Here is a 24268-nt window from a genome sequence, read left to right as displayed (position 1 = left end):
GCACTCAAACCCTCTCATTTCTTGAAGTATTTACTGAGAACCTAGCAGGTACTGGGCGCACCAAGTGGTCCGGCTGCAGCACGGGAAAGATCCCGAACCGTCCTCACTCGTTTTGGAGGAAAAGACCAACATTAAGCAGCGTTATCACGTGTGGCGTGTAGTTCACGCCAACAAATTTGATCAGCGACAAACCCAGACCGGAGTTACTGAAGAGTGAGAACCTTCTGCGCATGCCCCGGGCCGCAGCTTCCGCGGCGGCGGATCGAGCGTACGTCACCTCGAGGCGTCGGCGCGTGACGTCACTTTCCGGCGCTGTCAGGAAGAGTCCCTGGGCTGCGCACGTGGGTAGTGGCGCGACGATCGGCTCTCATGGCCAGTTCTGCGGGGCTGGCGCTATGCGGGCAGGCGCTGGTGGTGCGGGGAGGCAGCCGGTTCCTGGCCACTACCACAGCGAGCAGGTGAAGGGGCTGGGCTTGCTGCAGGGAACCGAGGCAGCGGGCGCATGTCGGGCCTGGAGGCCCCAATTCCCCTTTGCCGCCGGGGCTGCGCCAGTGCTGGGGTTCTCCGCGGTGTCCCGCCCATGCCTTCGGGGCCTCCGCTGCCCCCTCGCCCGGCCGCATGCCTGCGCCGTGGAGTGTCAGTCCTTTCAGTCCTTCTCCCAAGAACCGCTCCGAGCGCACCCCTTTCCCTTGCGTAGGGCCCCGCCCCCTCGGTTCCAGGTCTGCGGCGGTCTCTGCAGGGATCTGCGAAGTCTAGGCAGCGCCCGGTTACGTGGGGTGATGAGGGCCCTGCTGGGGCCAACTTGGAGTCCCGGGCACGCCCGCCAGACCCGTACGTAGGGAGGAAGGCGGCCCCTGGCCTGCCTGCTTGCAGGCGTTTACTATTCGGGGCGCACTCCCTCTCGCTTCCCTTGTCTTGCGTTGGGGCCTGCTTCTTCATACTCCCCAGCATCCGTCGACGCCCGCCTTGCTTGATCTTCAGGAGTCGAGGGTCTTATGCTACAGCTCCTTACTCGAGGATGCAGAGCCCGCAGCGCTCAACTCCCTGGTGGTCCTTGACACATTGCTGCTTTTGCTTTCCCTAATTTAACGCTCCTTCCTTATCGTGCACGCAATGCCCGGGATTTTTAAATTAGGAAGTGTTTGCTGTTCTAATAGTGTTGACTTAGGAGCCTCATGGGTATTAGTAGCGGTCAGTTTCTGCCGCTTGTTTCTTTTCCCAGGGTTTTCTCATACTTGAAACGGACGCTGGGTCTAACAAATGCACTATCCAGTGGTCAGTATTCAGTGGTTGGTTTCAGAAATCCACCTCGATGTTAAATGAAGGTTTCACCAAAAAATTTACTCACAAGCCTGTCTTGTACCCCAGCTTTCTTTGCTTTAGAGGTTGCCAGTATCTAACACAGGCCACAGGGAGACATTCATCTCCTTGTTTCAATCGTGGCCGGCACAGTTTCTGACTTGGAGGACTACTTTTCTATGCTTCGGGGCTCCATGCAAAAAGAGTTGGAAGTGCCATCTCTTTAAAGGCTATAGATCTGTACAAGATGCCTTCCCCGTTGCAGGCACTGGAGGTGAGGGTGGGGTAAACCATAGAGAGCTTAGGGTCTGATGGGAAAGATGGTTGGCTCCTGGACTGGTCAGTGTTTGGCAATCATGGAAGATTTTTTGGGTAGATGAGACATTTTTCCTAAACAAGAAATGGTTGTTTTAAATTTGGGTACAAAAACAAAACAAAACAAACTCCTCACTTGAAAGCAGTATCAGAACACAATTTCATTAAATTTAACCATTTTGTCCCAGTGCCTGAAAGAATAGTATGTTACTTCCTGTTGAGTTTCTGTTCTCGCTTATTTTACTAAACTGATTTGTGTACAGAACCATGCCAGTGTGTATGGCAAATCTAAATAGACATTAGGCAGATAAAGCTCCATGACTGGTTCCTGAAGTAGCTTACCTAGACTAGACAGTTGCCTGTTGTGGCTAAGGCTTTTAAAATATTTTTCTGTTCCAGGGACGGAAAAAAAAATGAGCATTTTTATTAACAAATGTTCCTTTAAAAATCTTTGTTATTTTTCTTTAGTGTTGACGACAGCCTCTTCACATATGATTGCAGTACCGCAGAAAAGAAGTCACAGGAATGTAAAGGGTGAGTTGATGGGGAAGTCTTTTTAGAGCTTGACTTGTGGTTTGAATAATGGGACCTGATAGCCTAAGAAGGAGATTTTCTTCTTCTCCCTGAATTCTTCATTTCTCTTTACCTTGCTGTGCGGATAAATCACCTCAGGGAAGAACTGTGGAACTACTTTTCAAATTAGGCGTTAAAAATATTAGGACTTTTCAAAATACTTTTAATCAGTTTCTATCAGTAATGATTTTATTGGCATCTGGAAATACAGTAGTCTGTCTCTATATTGTGGTTCACTTATCACGGCCTCACTGTATCGCGGGATTTAAAAACATATTTAATTACTTATCGCAGATTTTTTGCTATATTGCAGGATTTTGCAGTACTGTATACGTATGTTGTTACGTAAGTTACGTAGGTTTAAGAGTGTAGAATAAATGTAAGGTTCCTACTTCGCGAGGGGGGGGTTGTCTAGAACGTAATAACCACGATAAGTAAGGGAATACTGTAATGCAATCAGTTTCAAGTGCATTGAGGGCAATTGTATGAAATTAACTTTAGCTAATTGAAAAGTAAGAAAAGCAGAGTGTGATGATTTTATATGGTGACTTTCTTTAGTAGAATTGGTCTTGTGGCTTAGTTTTTTGTTTTTTCATTGTTTTAAGCCCTGCCTCCAGTCTTTTATTTTTTTACTGTTTTTTTAAGATTTTATTTTTAAGGATGGGGAAGGGAGGGGAAACGGGAGAGAAACATTGATAGTTTGCCTCTCACATGCCTCCGACCGAGGTATGGGCCATGACTGAAAATTGAACTGGTGACCCTTCGGTTTGTGGGACGACGTTCAAGCCACTGAGCCACACCAGTCAGGGCCCTGCCTCTAGTCTTGAATTAGTTCACGTCCACGAGGAGTGGGCCATGTAGTCACTGAAGGTCCTTTCAGCTTAGCCCTTTGGATTTGGGTGTGTTTACTGAGAGAGTCAGGTTTTACGCCTTAAACATCAGAACTGTTTGAATCTCCATGTCCCCTTAATCAGTCTGATACTCTAGGTACATGAACCTCATGGCATTTTCCACCTTTGCTCACGTTATAAATGAATGAGGCTGGTCTGGAAGAGTGTAGCCTCACCGTTCTCCTCTTCTCTTTCTCAGGGAGGACGGACAGCCTGTGGAGAAGGGGAGTGACATGATCCTGGCGTCCACCTTCTCCAAGTCTGGAAGCTATTTTGCTTTAACCGATGACAGTAAGCGTCTGATTCTTTTCCGTACAAAACCGTGGCAGTGTCTGAGTGTCAGGTATGAAATGCTAACGTTGAATAATTGCCATGTTGAACACACAGCTTACACTTGCATGCCAGTAACAGTAGTAACAGTAACAGTTATAACATGCAACTAACACATAGAGCCAGTTGTCTGCCCAGGGCCTGTGACGGGTCAGGGGGAGAGCATTGTTCTTATTCATATCTGCTGGCCGGGAGTCTGGAAGCCGATCCCACTCAGATTGGACGGGCACAGCCAGGTCCCGAACCCACTCACTGGGGCTGCAGAGTCAGTGGCCCCACCAGTGTGCCACCTTGCTTTCCCAGCAGTGTTTCTCTGGCCTTGTGGTGGCAGAAAGAAAGGTCAGCATGAGCCCAGAAAGTGTCAGGGTTTTGTGTAAGTTAAGGCATCTGTGCTTTAACTCGGCAGGTTTTGGGGCTCGAGAACTTATTTTTAAGTATTTGATAGCAGATGGGGCGGCAGGGGTCAGTGCTGATGTGGGAGGATGGCAGGAACTCGGCGAGAGCATCAGTGTTGCAGGGCCGAGGCAGTGCCTCTTACCCACACGGCCTGTAAATGTTCCTCAGCCTTACTTACTCCTCTTCCGGATCTCTCTGTCTCCGAAAGGGAGGGAGTGCTGCCGTCTTGTGAAGCCTTGTTTCCCGAGAGCTTCCTTGTTTCATCGCTGCCGTGTTCTAGGAAGGGAGGTGGGTGATGCGGACATGACGCTGGGCTGGTGTCAGTTTCTGTTGGCTCTGACAGTTTCCCGTGTGCAAGTTCTCTGTTCCCTTGAGAGCGCGAAGACTGGCATTTTCCTGATGTTTTGTGATGCTGATGGAAACAGCCACACGGAGCAGTCAGTCCCTCATTCTCTCTTCCCTAGAGGCTATGTGGTTTACTGTCCCTTGATTATCAGAGAAAATACATGCAGGTTATAATGTCTGGACTACTAAGTGACCAGGGTTAAGGAATTTCCTTTTGTGTTGGGGACGGCTGTGCTTTTTAGATCTTTATTTCATCTTATTTCCTACGAGAAGAATAAAAAGCCTAATTCCAGGTGACATTACAAGCAAGGAATGCCCGTTGTGCCCCATATTCCATTCAGGTTAAAAATCAAGTTCAGTAACATCACTTTATTTTTATCTTATATATGTTTTTATATATCACGCAATAGATGCTCATAATCTGTAAGCTTCAATAGGCAAAGAAATGAAACAGAAGGATATTCAAGGAAGTATATATCTCCCTCTACCTCCACTCTCTAGTTCTCTCCCCACAGTTAAGAGTTTCCCAGTAGAAGAATAACTTTAAAGTATGTTTCCTTGTGTGTGGATTACAGTCAATAGTGAATTGCTTTCTTTAGCTGACTGCTGTGGCCTGTTAGGCAGCATCTTCTTGCCAAAATAGCTTAAACAGTTGCTAATATTTAGAGTATGGAAGATAAGTGTTTTCAGCATTTGGAGTAAATACTACAATGCGCTTTGTGGGTTCTGATGCTGAGCTTCTCCCACAGGATCCTTGCACTTGGCCTTGGTTTTGAGCTGCTTCCACTACCTGTGGGGAGGAGGGAGGGATGTGAACACAGAAAGCAAGCCAGTGAGAAGCAAGCCGGTGACCGCGATGACAGATGATGGTTAGCTGTCTTCGTCTGCTTGAGTCTCTGTGACAAATACCACAGCATAACAAACAGACACACTTCTTTCACACAGTTCCAGAGCTGGGCTTCTGAGACCAAGTTTTCGGCAGGCTGGTTTGCCCTGAGACCTTTGTCCTTGACTGGTAGATGGCTGTCCTCTTGCTGCCTTTTCATACGGTTGTCTCTCTCGGCCCGTGCCCTTGGTCTCTTTGTGTCCCCAAACATAATAAGTCACATTTATCTGTGGGAGAAGTTCGAAAAATGAGTTGCTAGGTCAAAATACAGGTGCATTTGTAATGTAGGGAGAGAATCCCAGATTGCCTTCCCAAGGAGCTCTCTGCCTTCCACCTCCCAGGGCGTATGGTGCCTTTCCTGGCCTGGACAGCACAGGGTGGTTCAAACCTGACGACTTCAGAGAGCTGATAGAAGGAAATTGGTGTCCTGTACACCTAATTGTCAGCGAGGGAGAATGAATTTTATCCTTAAGAACTAGTGTCTGTGTGCCGGCTTCTCGGGTGTGAGCTTTGCTCTCCCACTGGGCTGTTTCCTTCTCATTTGATTATGTATTAGGGAACCAGGTTCCCATTTGTCGTAGAGGGGCCTGTCCACACCAGTTACTTTTACATGGCCTTGGCCTTTCACAGCACAGCATGTAAATGAGAGCTGCTTAGGGCCGTGGAGGCCAGGCCAGCCTTTTTTGGGCACTTGCATCAAGGCTAACTTTTTCAAAGGCCTGTGGTCTGTAGCTGCTGGAGGTCTGTGTTTTCTGTGCTGGCATAACGGTACGGCCCTCGGCAGGACCTGACCTGATGCTGTGTCTGAGGGGTGGTGGCTGAGGTCAGGGAGTTGAGGACAAGTTCTCTGGTTCCCTGTGGTGATTTGCAGCTCTCCAGCGGGCACTTGGTTCCTGCGGCTGCTTTAAGACTTCACCTTGGAGGATTTTGAGGAAAAGCTGGGGAGGAAATTGTGAGTAGCAGTGATTCTTTTCAAGGGAGCAGTTTAGAGTGACTGAGGGCAGAGAACCTGTGAAGTGGACAGGTCACTGAGACTTCAGGCCCGGAACCAAGGCCAGAAAACCAAGGATTTTTGAATCGAAACAAGGACACTGGGATGAAATGGTGTTTTCTGTTTTTGTGCCTTTATTAATGAGAACTCTTACGAAATCATACCATTTTATATAAAATGCCTGTATTAAAATAATAAAAGCCTGTGGAAAAGGCAGAGCCCCTAGAAATCAGACCTGGGTTTGTTGTACCCGCAGGGCTCTAGTGACAGGGAGAGTGGCTGCCGGAACGTGCGGTGTGGGGGAGCTTGGTGGCTGTGAGGCCCAGCAGGCCTGGCGGGCAGCGAGGCCGCCTCCTGCTCAGCCTTGAACAGGGTGGCGTTCTGGAGGTGGTGGGCATGGGGGTGATTCAGGGCTTGGCTGCACCAGGAGTGTCCTGCTCACTCACAGAATGCTGGTGGGGGGGAGGGGGCAGGGTGGCCCTGGGGCCTGAGGACACACTGGGCTGTGAACCCAGTCACTCCCTGAAGGGAGGGGTAGTGCCGAGACCTTGGACAGGCTGAAGGTTGCTGCGGGCCTTGCCTTCCCCTGGGGCACCCAGCTGTCCCGTCCTATCCTGTGATTTGGCCTTTCCCCCTCCCTTCTGCTGCTTTACTTCTCCAGACCCAACCCCCCAAACCCACTCTAGAGCTGGGCTGCATCCTGGAACCTGGCCAGGCCGGATTGACCCTGGGCAGCTGAAAGCCCCCACCTGGCGCAGGACAAAGGGACGCTGGATGCCGTGCGTGGGGTACAATGAAGGGTCGGATTCCCCCTGGGGCGGGCGAGCTCCTTGGAATCCAAGCCCAGCACCCCCGGAGGACCATCCCAGCTGCTCCTCGGAGCACTGTGGCTTGGCTGTCACAGCTGCTCAGTCCGCCCGTTAGAGTGAGCACAGGCCACTGTTGAAATTGAAAACTGGGAGAAGCTGGATGAGTCCTGCCCTGAGCCAGGTTGTCTCTCTGTTGTCATTTTTTCCACCATATTTATGTATCGTGTCTCCTGCGGTCCTCGGGCTCTGTCTGTCCTTTTGTCCCTCTGCTCCTGAGAAGCTCAGGGTCCTGTTTCGATGGTGTGTTGGGGGAGTACTTTCTTTAGGCTTCACTGTCCATTTCCGGCTAACATCTGGAGTTCCACAAGCCAGGGAGCTGGCGCTGCCGCCAGAACGCACGGCCTGCAGGTCTGTTGCAGGATCTCGCACCACCTGTGTCAGCCTGTGTCAGCCTGTGTCAGCCAACCTTGGGCATCTCTCTGGCCTCCTAGGACCGTGGTGAGGAGGTGCACAGCCCTGACGTTCACAGCTTCCGAGGAGAAGGTTTTGGTGGCAGACAAGTCTGGGGACGTTTACTCCTTTTCAGTGCTAGAGCCACACGGAGGCGGCAAACTGGAACTTGGGCACCTGTCGATGCTGCTGGATGTGGTATGTGGGCAAAGTGCTTATTAACTCCGCTGTGGTCAGACTCCGGTGGGGCTGGGGTGGAGGGTCTGCACCGAGTGTCTGGGTGGGAGGGCGTTGGTTTCCCCAGTAGCAGGGACCGCCCTCTGCATATTTGTGAGCAGCAGGAATGGAATCCAGGAATGTGAAGCTGGCAGCAGGGCGAGTGAGGAGGGGCTGCGTGGTCTTGATGTGAGGGTGGCCCAGGTCACAATGACGAGGGTAGGGGCGTGAGAAGAGCAGGCACAGTCAGGAGGTCAGGGTTTGTCCTTCATGCTTCATGGGCATCACCTTGGTGTCCTCTCAACCGCTGAGCCAGGAGTTGTCCCACCGGAGGCACCGAGAGGCCCAGTGAGGGCCGGGCTGCAGCCGTGGGTGGTGGAGCTGGGGCGGGTTCTCACCAGGACACACAAGCATAATGGGGAAGTCAGGGCCTGGTGACCGGCTGCTGGACACGGGGCCATGTGAAATAGCAAGGAGAGGAAAGGGACTTGGGTGCTGGAGGCAGGAAGGCGTAGGTGGCAGTGATGATGAATTGCGTTGAGAGGTAGTCTGTGCAGATGAGGAATGGAGGGGCTGGAGACAAGGGGGACTGAGGGATAGGGGGAAGTGATGCTGGCTGTCCCATGAGTGGATCTGTCCTTTGTCACCCCCGCACACAGGCTGTGAGTCCTGACGACCGCTACGTCCTCACCGCTGACCGGGACGAGAAGATCCGGGTGAGCTGGGCCCTGGCTCCTCATAACATCGAGGCCTTCTGCCTGGGACATACCGAGTGAGTCTCCCTCCTGCCCCTCCAGCCTCCCGGGACGGAGCTCGGGTTTAAAGCACGGAGTGGGCTCTTCGTTTGGGAAGCTGGTGGCCAGGTGGGGATGCTGGCATGAGCTTGGGAGCCCTGAGGGAGGAGGAGACCCTCCTTCGTGCAGCTTCCGGGCAAGGTGAGCGTGCTCAGCTGGCCAGGCCATATTACCACGTGACCTCCAGGATCTCCTGCGTCACGTGTGTCAGGGAGCATTTTCTCATTGGTGCTGGGGTCTCAGACCCAGTGCACGGCCACCCTGGATGGAGCTCGCTGTCTGCCTGCAGGGGCTGTGTGGGTACAGCCGAGAGGCCTCCACTCGGAGCTGCTGCTTCTAGTCTGTTACCCGCCACCTGCGGTGGCCGGGGGCTTGTTCTAGAACACCCCACTTTCTCCATATAGACACTGGCAGTGGTCAGCAGTCACTAGGTGGGTGTGTTGGGATCCAGGAACGTACTTTAGTAATTTTACCTGTCCAAGAATCAAAAAGCCCCTGAACCCAGACAGTTGTTGCTTTGTGATCTCTGACTTCTGCGAGTGAGCTCTTTCTGCAGTTGCATTTTGATACTCTTAAGGGAGGCATTACTCTCGTCTCGGGCCGAGGGCTAATTACAACACACAGAAGAGAAATGGTTTGATTGGCTGACATTTCAGATACGTTATTTGTGACATTGGAGGGATGTTGTTCAATCCTGAGATCGCTCCTGCTTCCTTGATTTTGAATGGATTGTACAAATTGACCTATAGAAAGGTTGATGGTCACCGAGTGTGTACATCATGACAGCTTATTTTGGCTTTTCTTCCGTTCCCCAGCGTTCAGCACCTGGAGTTCTTATGGCCTGCAAGCCCCCCTGCCCTTGCCCGTTGCTGTGCTTCGCTGGGGTCTTTGCTGTGCTGGACCTCACCGGCACACCTCCAGCTCGGCGCCTGTGCACGGGCTGATTCCACTGACAGGCCCTCTTCCTCACAGCCCCGCACCTAGTGCTTCGCTTCCCCAGCTCCCTGCCGCCTGCTGTCTCAGGAAGGCTGCCTCAGCCCTGCAGAGGGGCTCCCCCGTCCCCCTGTGCTTTTTAGCCTGTGCTGCCCAGTTGAGGAGCAAGAACCCAGGAGCCATGGCTGCTCAGTCTGAAGCAAGATGTGCCCTTCATGCAGAACCCCTGATTTCAAAGACTTAATATGAAAAAGGGTGCAGAAAAGGCTCATTATTAACGTGGCTGTAGATAGAAGGGATCGTATCTTGGGTATTTAAGTGAAGTAAGAGCACAGTATAAAGGATAACATCTGTATCTAGTTTGTTGACATGGTCACTAATAACAACTTGAAGATGACCCTGGTGCTGTGCAGAGCCCCCTGCTGACACCCTCCTGTCTCTGGCCTGTCTCTCCGGTCCCCACTTTGGGGCCTCTGTCACTCTCGTCTGTTGCTGTCTCCGGCCCTCAGCACAGCGCCTGGCAAGTAGCAGGTGTCCAGTAGGTGCTTCAGGGAATGAGTAATGACTCATCAGTGATTTTTGAGAACCTCCTTTAAAACCTGTGGGAACTGGTTCCCGCTTCTTTCCTGTTGGGTCTGAGGTGACTCACACCCTGAGCCATCACGGTGGACTCCAGCTGCATTGATCCTGCTGCGTGTGCTTTCCCTTTTTCAGTTGTGCTCCCGAGACTAGAGCCTTCCTGAAGGTGGCCAGGCGGGGACCGCTGCCAGGGCTGGGACCACGAGGCCCCTTCATGGGGTCCCAGAGCCCATGCCTTAGCGACCCAATTGTGTTCCCCTCGCAGGGACTAGAGGCTGACTTCCTGCTCCCCAGCCTAAGCTGGTGTCTGGGGAGAGGTGATTCCTCGGGCCAAGGGACAGCTGGTCTGGTTCTGGCCTCTGGGCAGCATTGCCACTCCTCCGTCCCCCACTGTCTTCCATGTCTCACCCCTGGTGGCCTGACAGCAGGTCCTTCAGCGAGAGTCTCGGGGCTGCTGGGAGCAGCGCGCTGGGTCTTTCTGGCAGGTGTGGCTGGGACCGCATCTAGGCCTGGGGGTCACCCTTCGTGGGGGCTGTTGTGTTTCTGGGGCCTGGGAATGCCACGGCCGGCGTGCTCCCCATGGGGCCACACATGCTCTCGTCTCAGTTTCTGTTGGGGTCGGGTCTGGGGGCAGGAGGCTCCTCTCTGAGGGGACAGGAACGTGTGGCTGTCAGAGCAGCACTGGAGACCCGCTCGCTCACTCTGCCCCTCTTCACGCTGCAGGTTCGTGAGCCGCATCTTCGTGGTGCCCGACCACCCTGAGCTGCTTTTGTCCTCGTCAGGGGTAAGTGGGCCACTCCTGCTCATGCCCCTCCGGGTTCCTCTCTGTGGGGACCAAGCAGGAGCCATGCCTGGGGCCAAGAGCTTATCTTCTGTTCCCAGTTGTGGTTGGGAAGTCTGTGTGTTCCTTTTTTGCTGGTGACTGTCCACTAGGTGGGGCTTGCTTTCTGAATTTTAGAGCTGGCCAGGCCTTGCTCCTTGCCTGTGAGTACGCGTATACTCAGGGGTCCGTGTGCATGCGTGTACCCATCTGTGTGTGCATAGAGCTAGAGTGGGTGCGCAGGGAGGCATTCTTAGGGCTGTTGTTGCATCTGTAATAACACCCTGATCTCAGTTCAGAGCTGATAGAGGAACCCTTTTCTGAATCTTAGAGGGACCTGGGTTCTGTCACCACTGCTGCTGACGCATGCAGTAGCCCTGCATGTTTCTCCTTGTGCAAATGCCTGACCATTGATGTGCCTGTGTGTGCATACATGTGTGTGCATGCGTTTGCTTGTGTGCGTACCTGGCCTGAATACAGCCTGGCATGTGACATCAGGTGGTTGTGTGTCCTTTGCCCATTTTGTGTGGGGTCACCTCTTTTTCCTCATGACTTGCATGAGCTTTTTAGAGCACAGAGCTGCTGGCTGGGAAGGGTGTGCTCTGGTCGTCCCAGAGTTATCACCCCCACGACCTGGTGGAAGCCTGCATGCTTGTGGGGAATGCCATGCCCGAGAGGTGCCCTGACCCATCCTTGTGTGCAGGACTGCACCCTGAGGCTCTGGGAGTACAGACGTGGGCGCGAGCTGCACTGCTGTCACCTGACCAGCCTGCAGGGGCCGGCGGGTCCCTGGAGCGACAAGGTAACTGAGTTTGTCACTGGTTTGTGGGGGCTGGCAGGGCACCTCTCCAGTCACTCAGCTCTTGTGAAAAAAATGTTTTATGTTGGAAACATTCCTTTGCTGTTAGTACAGCTGGAATTCTTCCAGCTTGGGGGAAGTCATGTATTTCAAATTCTGAAGGCAGCTATTCAATAAGTGGGAAATAATTTATATCTTACCTTGCTTGCATCTGAACAACTGATTTATGGAAAGGCCTCTAATCCTCTTGGAAATGGAAAAAATAGTGGAGTTGGAGCAGCGAGCTCAGCTGTGGGTTTATCAGCCAGGCAGCAGGCTGAGTACCCACTCATCATTCTCTGCTGTCTGTCATGGATTAGTCTCATGACCCCCAGGTCAGGTCACCTGGGCCTTCGGTTGCCAAGGAGATTTTCAGGGGGAAAGATATAGGCTGCCTTGCGTGGTCCCCAGGATTCTATGTTCGTGGGTGCCCAGCTCTGATGCTCCTGAGCTAGTTCTGTGCAGCCAGGGTCTGGGTTGATCACTGCAGATGGCCCTGCCAGCTTCCCAGCGCCCCCCTGGGCCTGGTGGGGAGGGGAGGAGGGGTCTGCTGTCATGTCTCTTCAGGCCTGCAGAGCGGGGTGCCCTCTGCTTGTCCCCGGGGACATCACGCACTCTCCCCTGCAGGCCCCACGTGGCACCCTGCCAGCCCGCAGGAACTCTGCTCCCTTGTGTCTGACAGGGCCCAGGTGAAGGGCTTGTCTCTGGTCCTCGGCTTGGCTTCCCGTGTCCGCGCTCTGCTCTGAGACCAGTCTCTGGGCTCTGTTCTCACAGGGCCTCAAAGACGCAGGGACCCCCAGTCAAGCGCCTGCAGGGCTGCCTGGGCAGTGGCTCTAGCTGCTCTGGTTGCGCTGTGGGTCCCTCCTGCTTGGGCTTCTGCAGTCATGGAGGCTGTGGCAACGAGAGGCCTGGTCTGCTCTGCTAACTGCTCATCTCTGTGCCCTCACTCACCCCGATGCTCCGGCAGTCAGGCCGATGCGGGTCCTTCCTGAGAGTGGGGGCAGTGGTGGTGGAGAGGGCTGAGGACGACCAGGCTTCTGACCCGTCCGGAGCACCCGGCCTGCAGGAGCCCGCGTGCGGCAGCCGTGCCGCTCAGGCCGCCTGCGCTGCCTGCGCTGCCTGCGCTGGGCGGGGGCCAGGCCCTTTCCTCTCCACTTCTGCTGACCGACACCCAGCGTTTCACCCCTGCTGTGTCTGAGCCGAACAGTCCTCTTCTCTTCTCCTCGTGTTCTCTGTTCCCTTGTGTCCCTGCTTCTTGACCAAGTCTGCTGGCTTTAGAGACATCGCGCAGCCCAGAGAGAGTGCCAGAGCCACGGAGAGGCTTGTGCCAGAGCCACGGAGAGGCTTGTGCCGTGCGCCCTGGCGTGTGGGCGTTCCCGTGGGCCTGGCGGCCAGTGGTGGGCGGGAGGCCCCAGCGCTGCCTCGCAGCGTGCGCTCCGTGGGCCCGGGACAGTCGGCGCTGGGTCCCTGACGTGCGGTGAAGCTGCCGCTTTCCTTTCAGAGGTTTGCTGTGTCCAGGATCACTTACTGGAGCCGGGACAGCTGTGTGGCGTTGCTGTGTGACTGGTAAGCTCACTGCTCCCGGTCCCCCAGGCCGGTAAGGGGGGGATACACAGATTGTTCTCCCAACGTGGGGGGTTAGACCGTGTATTGGTACCACGGCTCCCTGCAGGGGTCTGCCTTCCTGAGGCTGCCGTGGCCTGTGGGTGCGGGGGTCCCTCAGGCGTGTTCTTTTACACGCTCCTTAAACCCCCTGGTTTAACGGACAGCGAGGCCTCTGACTGGTCTTTGTGTGATCGAATCCCACCTAAGGGTGCGTGGTGGTAGGCTCTGCCTCAGTCAGTCCCATCTGAGGGCCAGTGGCTCATGAGTGGGTGTAGGTAGCATGTGCCTTTCAGCTATTTCCTCCTGAGCATCTTCTTGTGCTCACTCCTCGCTAGTCCTCAGCACAAGTCTCGGGAGCGCGTCTTAGCTTGTGTTAGAAAAGGACGCAGGTTCAGAGAGGGTACAGGTGCTGGCGGGGAGTGTTCTGTCTGTCTGCTGCCCTGCAGGCGGGACGGCCTCTCTCTCTGCTTCCCCTTTTGTCCCGTATTGCTTGCACTTGCTGCCTGGCGCGTCACCCCAGGACTTGATGACTTGGACGCCTCGTACCCCACGGTCTGTGGCTCAGGGCACTGGGAGCGCTCAGCTGGTGCTTTGAGCTCAGGGTCGCCAAGATGTTGGCATGGGGCGCGCCCTCCGCACGGGTGCGCCTGGGCCGAGAGCCGCGCTGCTGTCGGTGCTGGGCTGCGGGGGTCGTAACGCTCCTCCTCTTTCTCGTGGGAAGTGTTCCTGTGGTCTACATCTTCCAGCTGGATGCCCCCCGACAGCGGCTGGTGTTCACACAGCAGCTGGCTCTCCAGCACCGAGTGTGGGACGTTGCTTTCGAGGAGAGCCAGGGGCTGTGGGTGCTGCAGGACTGCCAGGAAGCCCCGCTGGTGCTCTGCAGGCCTGTGGCCGGCCGGTGGCAGGTGAGTTGTGCTGGGACCCTGCTTTCCGCTGAGCCTGGGCTGGGGGTAGGGCCACAGCTGTCTACCTTTCAGCTTGATCATACCTTGGTGCTGGGGGTGGGCCGTAGGGCTTGTGACCTGAGAGAAGGGCGCTGGGACACCTGGCCAGCTTGTCCAGTGTCATGAAGCCTGCAGTGGACTTCTGGGGGGTCACCATCTGGTATATTTTTTCTGTGCCTGTCCTGGTCACACTGGTCTTTCTAGCAGAAAGGTGATATTTGGTGTGTGTCCTTAATGTTTGCTGCTTAGCCTGGCTTTGCGCCTGGGGCACTGGTCCCACTGGTTAGAGGTGCCCCCAGGTTTGGAGGAAGGCACGTGGGCTGAGCAAACCCTGCACCTTCTGAGTTGGCTCCGCCCATCCAAAAAGTGGGGATGTGTGCGCCTTCCTGTCCCGCATCTCGCAGGACTGCTGTGGGGAACAGTCGGGCGAAACCCACCGGAGACCATTGCAGACTTGCGCCTCCTTTACTGATGTTCACTTGGCTGAGTGCTCTGCAGAAGCCCCTGAACTACCCCAGGTAGTTTTATCTGAAAAGTGGCAGTGACCAGAATGTTACCGGCTGGTGCCTGTCAGGTCTGCCAGGCTTTGTAGGTAAAGCCCCACAAGACAAGCCAGTACACGAAACGCCAGCAGCCCTCAGGTCGTGGGTTTTTATCCTGATGAGATGTGGCGGCTGCTGTGTTTGGTGAGCTGGCTTCGCCTGGTCTTAATGTGAAGATTATGGCATCTCTCCCGGGGCCCCACAGGGTGGGCCCTGCAGCTCTGCCCGTGACTGTGCCAGCAGCACCTTCTGATGCAGGCACTGCCTTTGCCTCCCAGACTGTTGCTGAAAATGCCGCGGTGAAGAAAGTCAGCGGCCACCTTCGTGGAAACTGGGCCATGCTGGAAGGTGAGGGCACGGCTGGTGCTTCAGGGTGACACCCAACGTGGTCGTGGACAGAAGCAGATTCTAGAACATGGCGCCCAGTTGGGAGCTGTGAGAGCTTAGGCTGTATGGGGTGTGCATGTGTCCCTGTTAGGGCCCCAAACAGGTAACCCACACCCGGGCAGAAATGCTAGGTGTGACTCGGTGTGACTGCGTCAGGACAGGTGAGCTGCGTGTGAACTGAGGGTCAGCCGGAGCAGCATTCTGCCTTTCTGCCTTCAGGGCTGGGTGTTTGAAGTCCCCAAGGCAAGGCCAGTACCTGGTGTGGCCCCCAGATGGAGTGGGAGCCAGGCAAAGTCCCCTGCAGGTGGCACTGAGCGACAGTTTTCCTGACGGGAGGTGGGGAGGGAGGCTAATCCCTGGGGTTGCTGAGGGTCCTCAGGACGCCAGGCCGAGGGAAGGGGGCAGAGTGGTGGCAGGTCACTCTCGTGAGCTGCTGCGGTCGGTGAGGGTGGCGTGGTGTCGGCTCCTCGGGCCCACGGCAGGCACTGAGTTTGGCCCCGTCGGTGTCCTGTTGGAGGGTGTTAAACCGATGGGACCCCGCTCGGCCTGCTCTGGTAGAAGGCGACCCTTCGTCACAGAGCTCACGCTTCTCTTGGGCAGAGACTTAAAAGCAACAGCGTCTGAAGGGGAGTTTTGTAGCCCGGCCCTGGAATTCAGGTGCCTTCATTTCTGTGACAAAAGCAATGCTCAGAAGACATCTTGCAGAGGCAGTCAGGTGCCCGGGAGCTCTGGAGAGAGCCTGACGTGAATTCACAGTCTGTGGGAGCAGAGGTCTGAACGTTCATGCGTAGTGTTCTCCACGCAAAGCGTTCGCGGGGAGACGCGCTGGCTCTGTGTCCCAGGGCTCAGGTCCGTTCTTCCTTCCTCTTAGGGTTGAAGGGCTGGGGCAGTGACAGGGCTCTGTCCCCTCTAGTGCTGTTGGTGTTTGCTTGGGCCACACTGGCAAGGTGGATCTGCAGCAGGACTGTCGGGGACCCATGGTGGAAGCATGTTAGAAGCGAGTCTGAGGTCCAGCTGATAGGACTACCAGGAGGAGGGCCCCGAGGGGACCATCTTGGAGAAGGCGCCAGAAGTCCACAGAGAACTCTGGGTGGTCACGGGGTTAATTCCCTGCTGCAGGAGGCGGGCCTCGCAGGCCCACCAGATCGTGCCACGAGAGGTGGCATCCTGAGTCACTGTCCCCCCTGGCACCTGTTCTTGTTCCTCCTGCGCAGGCTCTGCGGGTGTGAATGACGGCTTTAGCAGTCTGTACAAGACCACCTTTGACAACATGACCACCTACCTAAAGAAGAAAGAAGAGAGGCTGCAGCAGCAGCTGTGGAAGAAACGACATAAGAGCCCACCCCCTGGGCCCGACGGGGAGACCAAGAAGGTGAAGTCCGGGGAGGTGTCCTGGAGTTGCTTGTCCTAGTCATGGGGACGGCTCTCCCAGCCTCGAGAAGCAGAGTAGATTTTACTCATCCCCTCCTTGCCCTCAAAGAAAACGGGGGACGTCACCGCCTGTTATGCTTGGTGGCAGTGAGGCTCATGCAGCCTCCCAGACACCGAGGCCGGCCTAATAACTAGATGGTGTCCTGGGCTCCAGAACATTGTCACTGAGCAGAGGCTCTGCTGAAGGTGTCTTGCACACTCTCCTGGTTACTGGGAAGCCAAACAGCGTGTTCGCTTAACTGGAGATGCTGCAGGTGAGCAGCTCGGGGCCCAGAAGCACTTGGCCTTCGCGCTGGAGGAGACACAAGCCTGCGTCTGCTGCGCTTGTTGGTTCTCCTTCCATAATGCCGCCCATGCCGGGGCACTTCCCTGGGGGACGCCGTGAGCAAACGGTTTGACACTGGTGTGACGGGGGCTTTCCTTTGGCTCCTGTTGGCGGGTCCTTCTGGGGGGTGTGCTGTCCTGTCCGCCCCTGCGGCCACTTGCCACGTGGGGCCATTGCAACCGCAGCAGGATGAAGGGCCCCGCGCCTCCCTCGGCCCTGGCGTGGGCTCCTGCTCAGCGGCAGACGCGAGCGCTTGGCGGCTATGCCGGCAGGTAGTGGACTTGGTTCAGGATGAGAGCCAGGCCGGAAATGTGGTTCCACGGGGAGGGAGGTGGTCGATGCCGCGTGTCTTTACTGTTCTGGTTGGACTTGGGCTCATGTCACAAAGGGCGGAGGTGTCAGCTGGATTCTTCTGTTCACCAGTCAATGAAGATGAGGGCTTTTTGCAGCTTCTCGAAATGTTTAGCAGCAGCACATGGAACTAATTTCAAAATATATTGAGCAAAACCATCCTTGATGAGTGTACTGTCTGTGACTGAACAGTCACTTTCTGATTTGAAGAAAAACGTTGGTGTGGGGATTCACGGGCTACCTGGGAACAAATCTGTTCTGTGTATCAAAGGTTGGACTGCTTTGTGTTTTTCCTAAGTGCCTGGTTTTACTTTTCAACATTGATCTGAAAACTGCTGTTGCAGGATCGCTTCCCATGGGACCAGCCCCAAGCCAGGGGTCAGGGCAAAACTAGTTCAGGAGCACAGGGGGTGCTTGGGGAGCGGGGTGCCGGGGTGGAATGGGGGTCTCGCGGGATGGAGTGGGTTGCCCGGGCTATGAGGGGCCTCACTCAGCACTGCGTTGGGCCCAGGGAGTGTTCTCATCAATAATCTGCTTCGGAATTCTTGCTTTTAAGAGACATTTAGGTTTGGTCTTGTTGGTGTTGTGTCTTAAGGACCAGTCAGCAAACTGGTGTGCAGACCAAATCCTGTCTGCTGCCTGGTTTTGTATGGCCTGTGAGCTAAGAATGGTTTTCAGTTTTAAATGGTTGTAAAACAATTAAAAGAAAGATAATACTTCATGATCTGTGAGAATCATACACAATTCCAATTGCTGTGTCCATAAATAAAATTTGTGGGAGCCAGTCTCCATTCGCCCACACAGGTACCAGGACTGCAGGCTCCCGGTGGGTGTGGCCAGAGAGAGCCAGGCAGCTGGTGAGGGGGGGGGGGGGAGAAGGGGGCACAGCACCCTCTCTGCTGTGGTGTCCTTCCTGCTGGGCTGTGTGCTGTCATGACAGCGACTTTTTGGGGCTCTAGCTTCATGGCCCCAGAGACAGGATGGCTTCCTTCTTGGTTCTGAAACCCTGTCTGTGCCCCTGGGATTAGTCCTTGTTCTGTTAAAGGCTCTGATGAATCTCAGGTGACATGAGCCATATTCTTGGGGAGACCATGGCTGGTAAATAAGTCCTTCCTTACATGTCCCCAGTTGTCCTAGGAATTCCTTTTCCAGTTGGTAAACCGAGACTCATGATGACCACATGTTGTATTTAAAGGGTTTTATAAGTCAACCCTTCACCTGGAATGGCAGCGTCCCCCTTCCTTCCCTGACCTTGGCTTTTTGAAAAGAGCAGGTCCACCACCATCTTTGCAAAGTGGTTTCTTGATTCATCAGTTTTGCCTCTTGCCCTACTGTGGGAGCTGAGGACTTGGTTTTCTTACACACCCCTAAATTCATTTTTCTCCTTTTGTTGATCCTCTTTGGTTTCTATATAGGGAGATCCCTTGGGCTTTGTTCCAACTCATTTATTGATTTAAAAAAAATTGGCTATATCATATTTCTTAATTCTAAGTGTTCTAGTTCTTTTTCACTTTGATTTAAGTGTAGTGGACACTTGGAAAGTGCACCTGGAATGCGCAAACTGAAATTTCACCATCGGGACACCTGTGTGAGTCCCCACCAGAAACAGGACATTTACCAACAGCTGAGAGGTCCCCCAAGTTCCTTCCAGTCTTTTACACTCCCTTTCCCTCTTCCCCAGTGAAGGCTAGGCTGATTTAACAGATCAATTTGCTTTGGCTCAACCTTTTGGATGAGATTCATGTAGGTTGTTGCACTGGTTGTAAATGTTTCGTTCTCATTGCTACATAGTATTCCCATATGTGGAAATACCACAATGTATCCATTCTCCTGTCAAGAGCATTTGAATAATTTCCAGACAGGCTGCAATGAACATTCTGGTCCTTGTCTTTTGGCACATATGTAAACATTTCTGTCCCGTGTATATTTAGCAGTGGAATGGCTGGCTCGTAGTTATGTTTAGCTTGGATGATACTGCCCGTCCTTGTTAATTCTAACCCCACCACAGAACGTAAAACTTGGTGCGTTCTCATGCTCAGCATTTGAGGTGAGGATGTTGAATTCTGCAAAGACACAAACTTGGGAGCGTGGGCTGTTAATGTGGGAAGCTGTCCACCTGTCCTCCAGACTTAAACTTGACCTTATTCTTGACAAGGTCACCTTAAAAACAATGTGGATGACCTGCTTTGGGGGATGCCAGCCATAAGGTCATGAGGACATTCAAGCAGCCTGTGAAGAAAGAGGTCAGCGTGGCAAGGAGCTGAGGTCTCCCAATAGACAGTGACCGACCGCCTTGGAAGAGCTTTCTGATGTAAACGTGGAACACTGTAGATTCTGTCCTGCAGCACCATTTACTTGGACCCGGTGTATGTTGACGTGTACTTCCGTTTGTAATTCCCCTTGTGATTTGTTTGATCTCTGGGTTATTGGGATGTGTGGTTTGATGTCTAGACATTTGATTTTTTTTCAGATTTTTTTCATTATTGGTTTCTGTTTCTTTTTTTTTTTTAAATCCTCACCTGAGGATTTCTTTATTGATTTTTAGAGAGAGAGGAGTGGGGGAGGAGAGAGAGAGAAACATTGATGTGAGAGAGAGACAGCAGTCGGCTGCCTCACACGGGCCCTGACCGGGCATCAGACCTGCATTCTGGGTATGTGCCCTGACTCAGAATCAGACCCTCAACTTTTGGTGCCCCGGTTGATGCTCCAGTCAGCTGAGCTACCCGGCCAGGGCGGTTTCTGGTTTTAATTCCATTGTGGTCTCAGGATATCCATTGATCTTATTCCTTTTAAATGTACTGAGCTTTGTTTTACGCTCCACAAAATCCGGGTTACTTCACGTGCCCTTGAACAGAATGTGTGTTTTGAGTTGTTGGCGGAGGACTGTTCTGTAAACGTGGGTTAGGTTAAGTCGGTATAATGTCAGTCATATCAGCTTGAACACTACTGTCTTCCTAATCTTTGTGCACATCTATTAATTACTGAAAACAGTACTTCAATGTCTAACTGTAGTTGTGGTTTGGTGTAATTATCCACTGTCCTACCGGTTTGGCTCCGTAGATTTAAATATGCTGATACTGGGCGTGTATACACTTAGGAATGACGTGCTATCGGGGAACGAACTGATCAGTGTCTGTTAACTCCAGCTTTCTTTGGATGAGTGTTAGCATGACACTTCTTTTTTTTCACCCCTTTTAACATATGTGTGTAAAGTGGGCTATTTGTAGACAGTGTGCCTTTTTAAAAAATCCCCACGTCTCATAGACACACAATAGTACGGTGACGGCCTGAGGGAAGTGGGGAAAGGGTAGGAGGAACGGGGACATCTATAATAGTGTAAACAATACAAATAAAGTTTTAAAAATCCCCAAATCATTGGATTTCAGTGGAAATACAGTCTGAGCCACATAGGTAGTTGGAAGTGTTCCAGTAGTTGCTTTGAAAAGTCCTTTAAAAGCAGGCGAAACAACATTGAGAATATAGGTCATTTAATCCAATACAGCAAAAACAGTGTCTCAACACATAATTTATATAAAGTTACTCATGAGCTGTTCTATGTAGTTCCCCTTTTCGGGCTCCCTGCCCCCCGATTCGAGCTGCCTCGGCCTCTGGGCTCCAGTGTCTGTCTCACCTAGGGTGGCCAGGCTCCGTCTGGGCTCGTCCTCCCCCGGCTGCAGTCAGGGTTGCTTCCAGGCACAGGTTCCCGAGCGAGTGTGCCTTTCTTATGGTGGAGGGTGATTCTTTTATGGGAGGAGGCAAAGGGTGGGATCCCAGTCAGCATCCCGGGCTTCGGCGCCAGTTATGTTAACGTGAGAAACCCTGGTTCTTCTTGCCAAGGCGGTAAAGAATGACAGGTCAGCAAGTCTGTTAGCGTGCAGGCAGGGTTTATTGGTGATATGTCCTCGTGGAAGGGAACGGGCCTAGCTAAGGTCGGGGTGCAAAGCTTAGGTTCAGGGCAAAGCAAGGCGAGGGTGGCCAAAGGCTTATGTAGTTCATGGGATGGGGGTGAAGAATGAGGAAGAAGTTACATATTGATCGATGGATAAAGCTTGTGTCAGCTTTTGGCGTTGGAGGGGAGGGGGCTGACGACCCAAACTTCAGTGTATGTGGGGGTCTGCTAGCCTGCATCCTTATCTTGCTCCAGGCTCCATTTGTTCATCTGGTGGTAAAACAGATAGGCAGCAGGAGGCAGTTAATTAAAGTTGAGGCAGTGACCCAGTTATTTATGGGCTCTTTCTGTAAGCATTAGGGACTCCCCTGTAAGCCAGGTAAGACAGATAGTGACCAGAGGCAGGCAATGAACCCAAGCTGTTTTATGGGCTTTTTCTTTGGGTGCTGTGGGTCCCCTCCTCTTCCCTTTTCCAGGCCTTGGGGTGAACGCACAATTTCAAAGGCTTTCCTTCCGAGATAGTGGAAACGGCACATAGAATTTCAGGGGCTCCCCTCCTCCTGTGCTAACATAGTGTTTCCTGTGATGTTGGCAGTATTATCGGACCAAGCTCAGGACTGCTGAGTTAGTGGCTGAGACCTGTCTTCCCCTCTCCTCCCTGCCTTGGTTTACCATCTCTCCTACTTAACGGCTCTGGACCATGTCTGCCATGGTCCGAAGCAGAAGCCCTTGTTTTGCAGTTTGAGTATATGTTTTTCTTGTAATAAATGAGCTGTTGTGTCAATTCTCTGACCTGTCGAGTCTCCTTTGCCCAGTTGTTCTGTGGGTTTTGTTTTTTCTCTTTTTTTTTGGGGGGGGGCTGATTTGAAGGTGATCTTTCTAGCTCTTCATTTGATATATTAATTGCACATTTTTTCCAGTTTGACTCTTAGCTTTTAAAAATACTTCCTTTTTAATTCAGACTTTTCTGTAGTCAGATTCATTCATTTTTTGTTGACTGTCTCTGGGTATTGTGTTCAGAAAGGTTTTTCTGCACCCTCCCCACCTTTGAAATGGTCTGTTTATGAAGGGGAGACAGAAGTGTGGGACTAGGGATGGAAATGGGCACACCTGACATGGGCGGAGACCGGAGGCTGGTAGGAAGCGACCGAGCGGGAAGCCTGCGGTTTCCACGTGAAAAGCCATTGAGTTTTTTTTATTCCCCAAGCCTGGCTTTTTACCTGTGAAATGGAAGCCAAGGGCACGGTAGGATTCACAGTGAGATCTGCCCCTTTTGAAGCAGGAAATTACAGGCTGGGCGCTGGATATTGTTTCACTGGTTCCAATTTCATCACAAATGAAAGAACCAGAATACTAAAGTGGTTTTCTCTCGGCTCCTTTGGGCTGGATTTGCCGGTCTGGGGGGAGAGGGAAGATGTTTGGGGAGAGGAGAGCCTGGCGGGGATCCTGCGGGGCAGGACGGGCAGGAATGAGGACAGAAGGGAAGAGGTCCTGTGCACTGACAGTGTCCTTGAAGGTGACTGGCTCATAGGACCAGAAATCGGGGGGCTGTGGGCCAACCATCATAAATCACCTGGCTTGGGGCAGCCGCTCCTGTTATGAAATATTCTGATGAAAGACAGAGGAGTGGCTTTTAGGACATCGCAAACCTGCTGCCTCATACCTTTTGGCCCCAGTGGCTTGTTCCGCAAAGCACACATGGCAGACATTGCCCTTGACTTGAGGCCATGTGATCATTTGCCCCAATTCTCCAGCTTTCTTACTAGGACTCCAGGAGCAGAGAGAGCAGGTCTGCCGCCTGCTGCCGGAGCCCGGTTAAACTTCCCAGGGCCAGCCAGGCTTGACAGCCCTGCACAGGCAAGTCCCCTCTGCGGCTGATCCCTGGTGGGAAACCTGCTTTGAACTTGGACAAAGTTAAATATATTCAAAAGATCCCTGAAGCCACCACCACAGATGGAAGTAAGTGAGAGACTGTTCTCTGTCTGGCATTTGTTGGAAAGCCGCTCCTTACTTGCGGTTGAGTGGGGACAGCAGTATGTTCAAGACCAGAACGTGCTGTCAGACAAAGTCACCAAGGAACCACCCAGAAACCCCAGGGCCACGTGTTCACGGGGCATTCTGTCCAACTTCAAAGAGCAGATGGTCCCAGTGCCGTGAAGTGTTCCAGGTGTTGGAAAATAAGGAAAGTGTGTGTGAGTACATCTAAGGAAGAAATGCACGCAGTTATCTCTGGATACCAGTCTTTTCAAAATTCAATACCCATGATAAAAATACCCAAGAAAATGGGAAATGAGGGATATTTTAAAAAGAGTGGTAAAATATGCACCACATAAAATTTACAATTTTAACCATTTTTAAGCATACGCTTCAGTGGCATTTAAGTATATTCACATTGTTTGCAACCCCCTGACGCACACATTTTTGACCTGATGAAATCTGTTGGGTTAGTCAAAAAGTTCATTCGGTTTCTTCCTTAAAATAAAAGACACATTTTTCATTTCCATCTATAACTTTTGATTTGGATATTTTGAGTAAGTTGACTATCTCCCGCTATTGACTTCTGGTGGGTAGAGGCCAGGGGTGCTGCTAAACATCTTCCAATGCATAAGACAGCCCCACAGAGAAGAATTATTTGGCCAAAATGTCAATAGTACCAAGAAACTTTGCAAACCACTTTTGACGCGTTCAATCAGCCACAGCATCTCCATACACTGCATAAATATTTTCTTGCATTTCAGGTGCATTTTTACCTTTCTTGAAATAATGGAGCATAATAGCCTGAAAATGTTGTGTCTCTTCTTCCATCTTCAGTATTAAAATGGCTGCACAAAAATTCACCCAATTCGATAAGGTTTTAATGCATGCCGACATGACAGCTGTCACAACACAATCTAACACAATTGTTTCGAATGAAGTTGAAGATGACTAAGCACTATTAGAGCCACTGTATGGAAAAAATGAAGCAAACTTTTTGGCCAGCCCAATTTATGCCTTGGTACCAGAGCCAGTGTCTGACCCGATGAAGAGACTGAGGCATGAGTGCCCCACCTCTCCGCTCCCACAGGCACCAGCAGTGTGAGCAGTGTGGCTACGAGAGCCACCAGAGTATGACAGTGGCGAAGGAAGTAAACCGCCCCTCTGCAGGCGTACCTTGTTTTAGTTCACGGATGTGTTAAAAATTAAAAATAAACTTTTCAGTTGCTGTTGATCAGATACTGTGTTTTTTACACATGGAAGGCAAGACCCTCCACCAGCACAAAGGTTACGACTCCCTTGCTCCACTCACTGCGGTGTCCAGAGCTGAGCTCACAGTGTCCCTGAGCTCTGCCT

General features: G+C 52.5%; 1 protein-coding gene across 5 annotated transcripts; it reads left to right on the top strand.

The window, feature by feature from the left end:
- The first annotated feature begins 308 nt into the window (after positions 1 to 308).
- WDR4 (WDR4 tRNA N7-guanosine methyltransferase non-catalytic subunit) lies at positions 309 to 23636 on the top strand. 5 transcript variants are annotated; one of them, XM_090271983.1, is made up of 12 exons: positions 309 to 458; positions 2083 to 2148; positions 3277 to 3420; positions 7326 to 7482; positions 8160 to 8272; positions 10530 to 10590; positions 11330 to 11428; positions 12966 to 13030; positions 13791 to 13974; positions 14834 to 14903; positions 16157 to 16314; positions 22693 to 23636. In XM_090271983.1, exons 1-12 carry the CDS (start codon positions 370 to 372, stop codon positions 22702 to 22704), a joined length of 1218 nt encoding a protein of 405 aa, XP_090128109.1. In that variant the 5' UTR covers positions 309 to 369; the 3' UTR covers positions 22705 to 23636. The 5 variants fall into 5 exon arrangements, with proteins under 5 accessions (XP_090128109.1, XP_090128100.1, XP_090128105.1 ...); XM_090271974.1 differs by lacking the exon at positions 22693 to 23636 and adding an exon at positions 19205 to 19550; XM_090271986.1 differs by lacking the exon at positions 22693 to 23636 and adding an exon at positions 19205 to 19550 and having other exon boundaries at positions 323 to 341.
- The last annotated feature ends 632 nt before the right edge of the window (positions 23637 to 24268 follow it).

The sequence above is a fragment of the Furipterus horrens genome, unplaced genomic scaffold (assembly GCF_987537825.1).
Source record: "Furipterus horrens unplaced genomic scaffold, mFurHor1.1.pri manual_scaffold_1, whole genome shotgun sequence".
NCBI lineage: Eukaryota > Metazoa > Chordata > Mammalia > Chiroptera > Furipteridae > Furipterus > Furipterus horrens.
This window is presented reverse-complemented; position numbering and strand designations above follow the sequence as displayed.

Bases quoted from the DNA above. Each gene is read 5' to 3' on its own strand.
- WDR4 (XM_090271974.1), top strand. From the start codon at position 370: ATGGCCAGTTCTGCGGGGCTGGCGCTATGCGGGCAGGCGCTGGTGGTG. The intron at 459-2,082 runs GTGAAGGGGCTG...ATTTTTCTTTAG, and splicing joins GCCACTACCACAGCGAGCAG to TGTTGACGACAGCCTCTTCA. The intron at 13,031-13,790 runs GTAAGCTCACTG...TCTCGTGGGAAG, and splicing joins GTGGCGTTGCTGTGTGACTG to TGTTCCTGTGGTCTACATCT.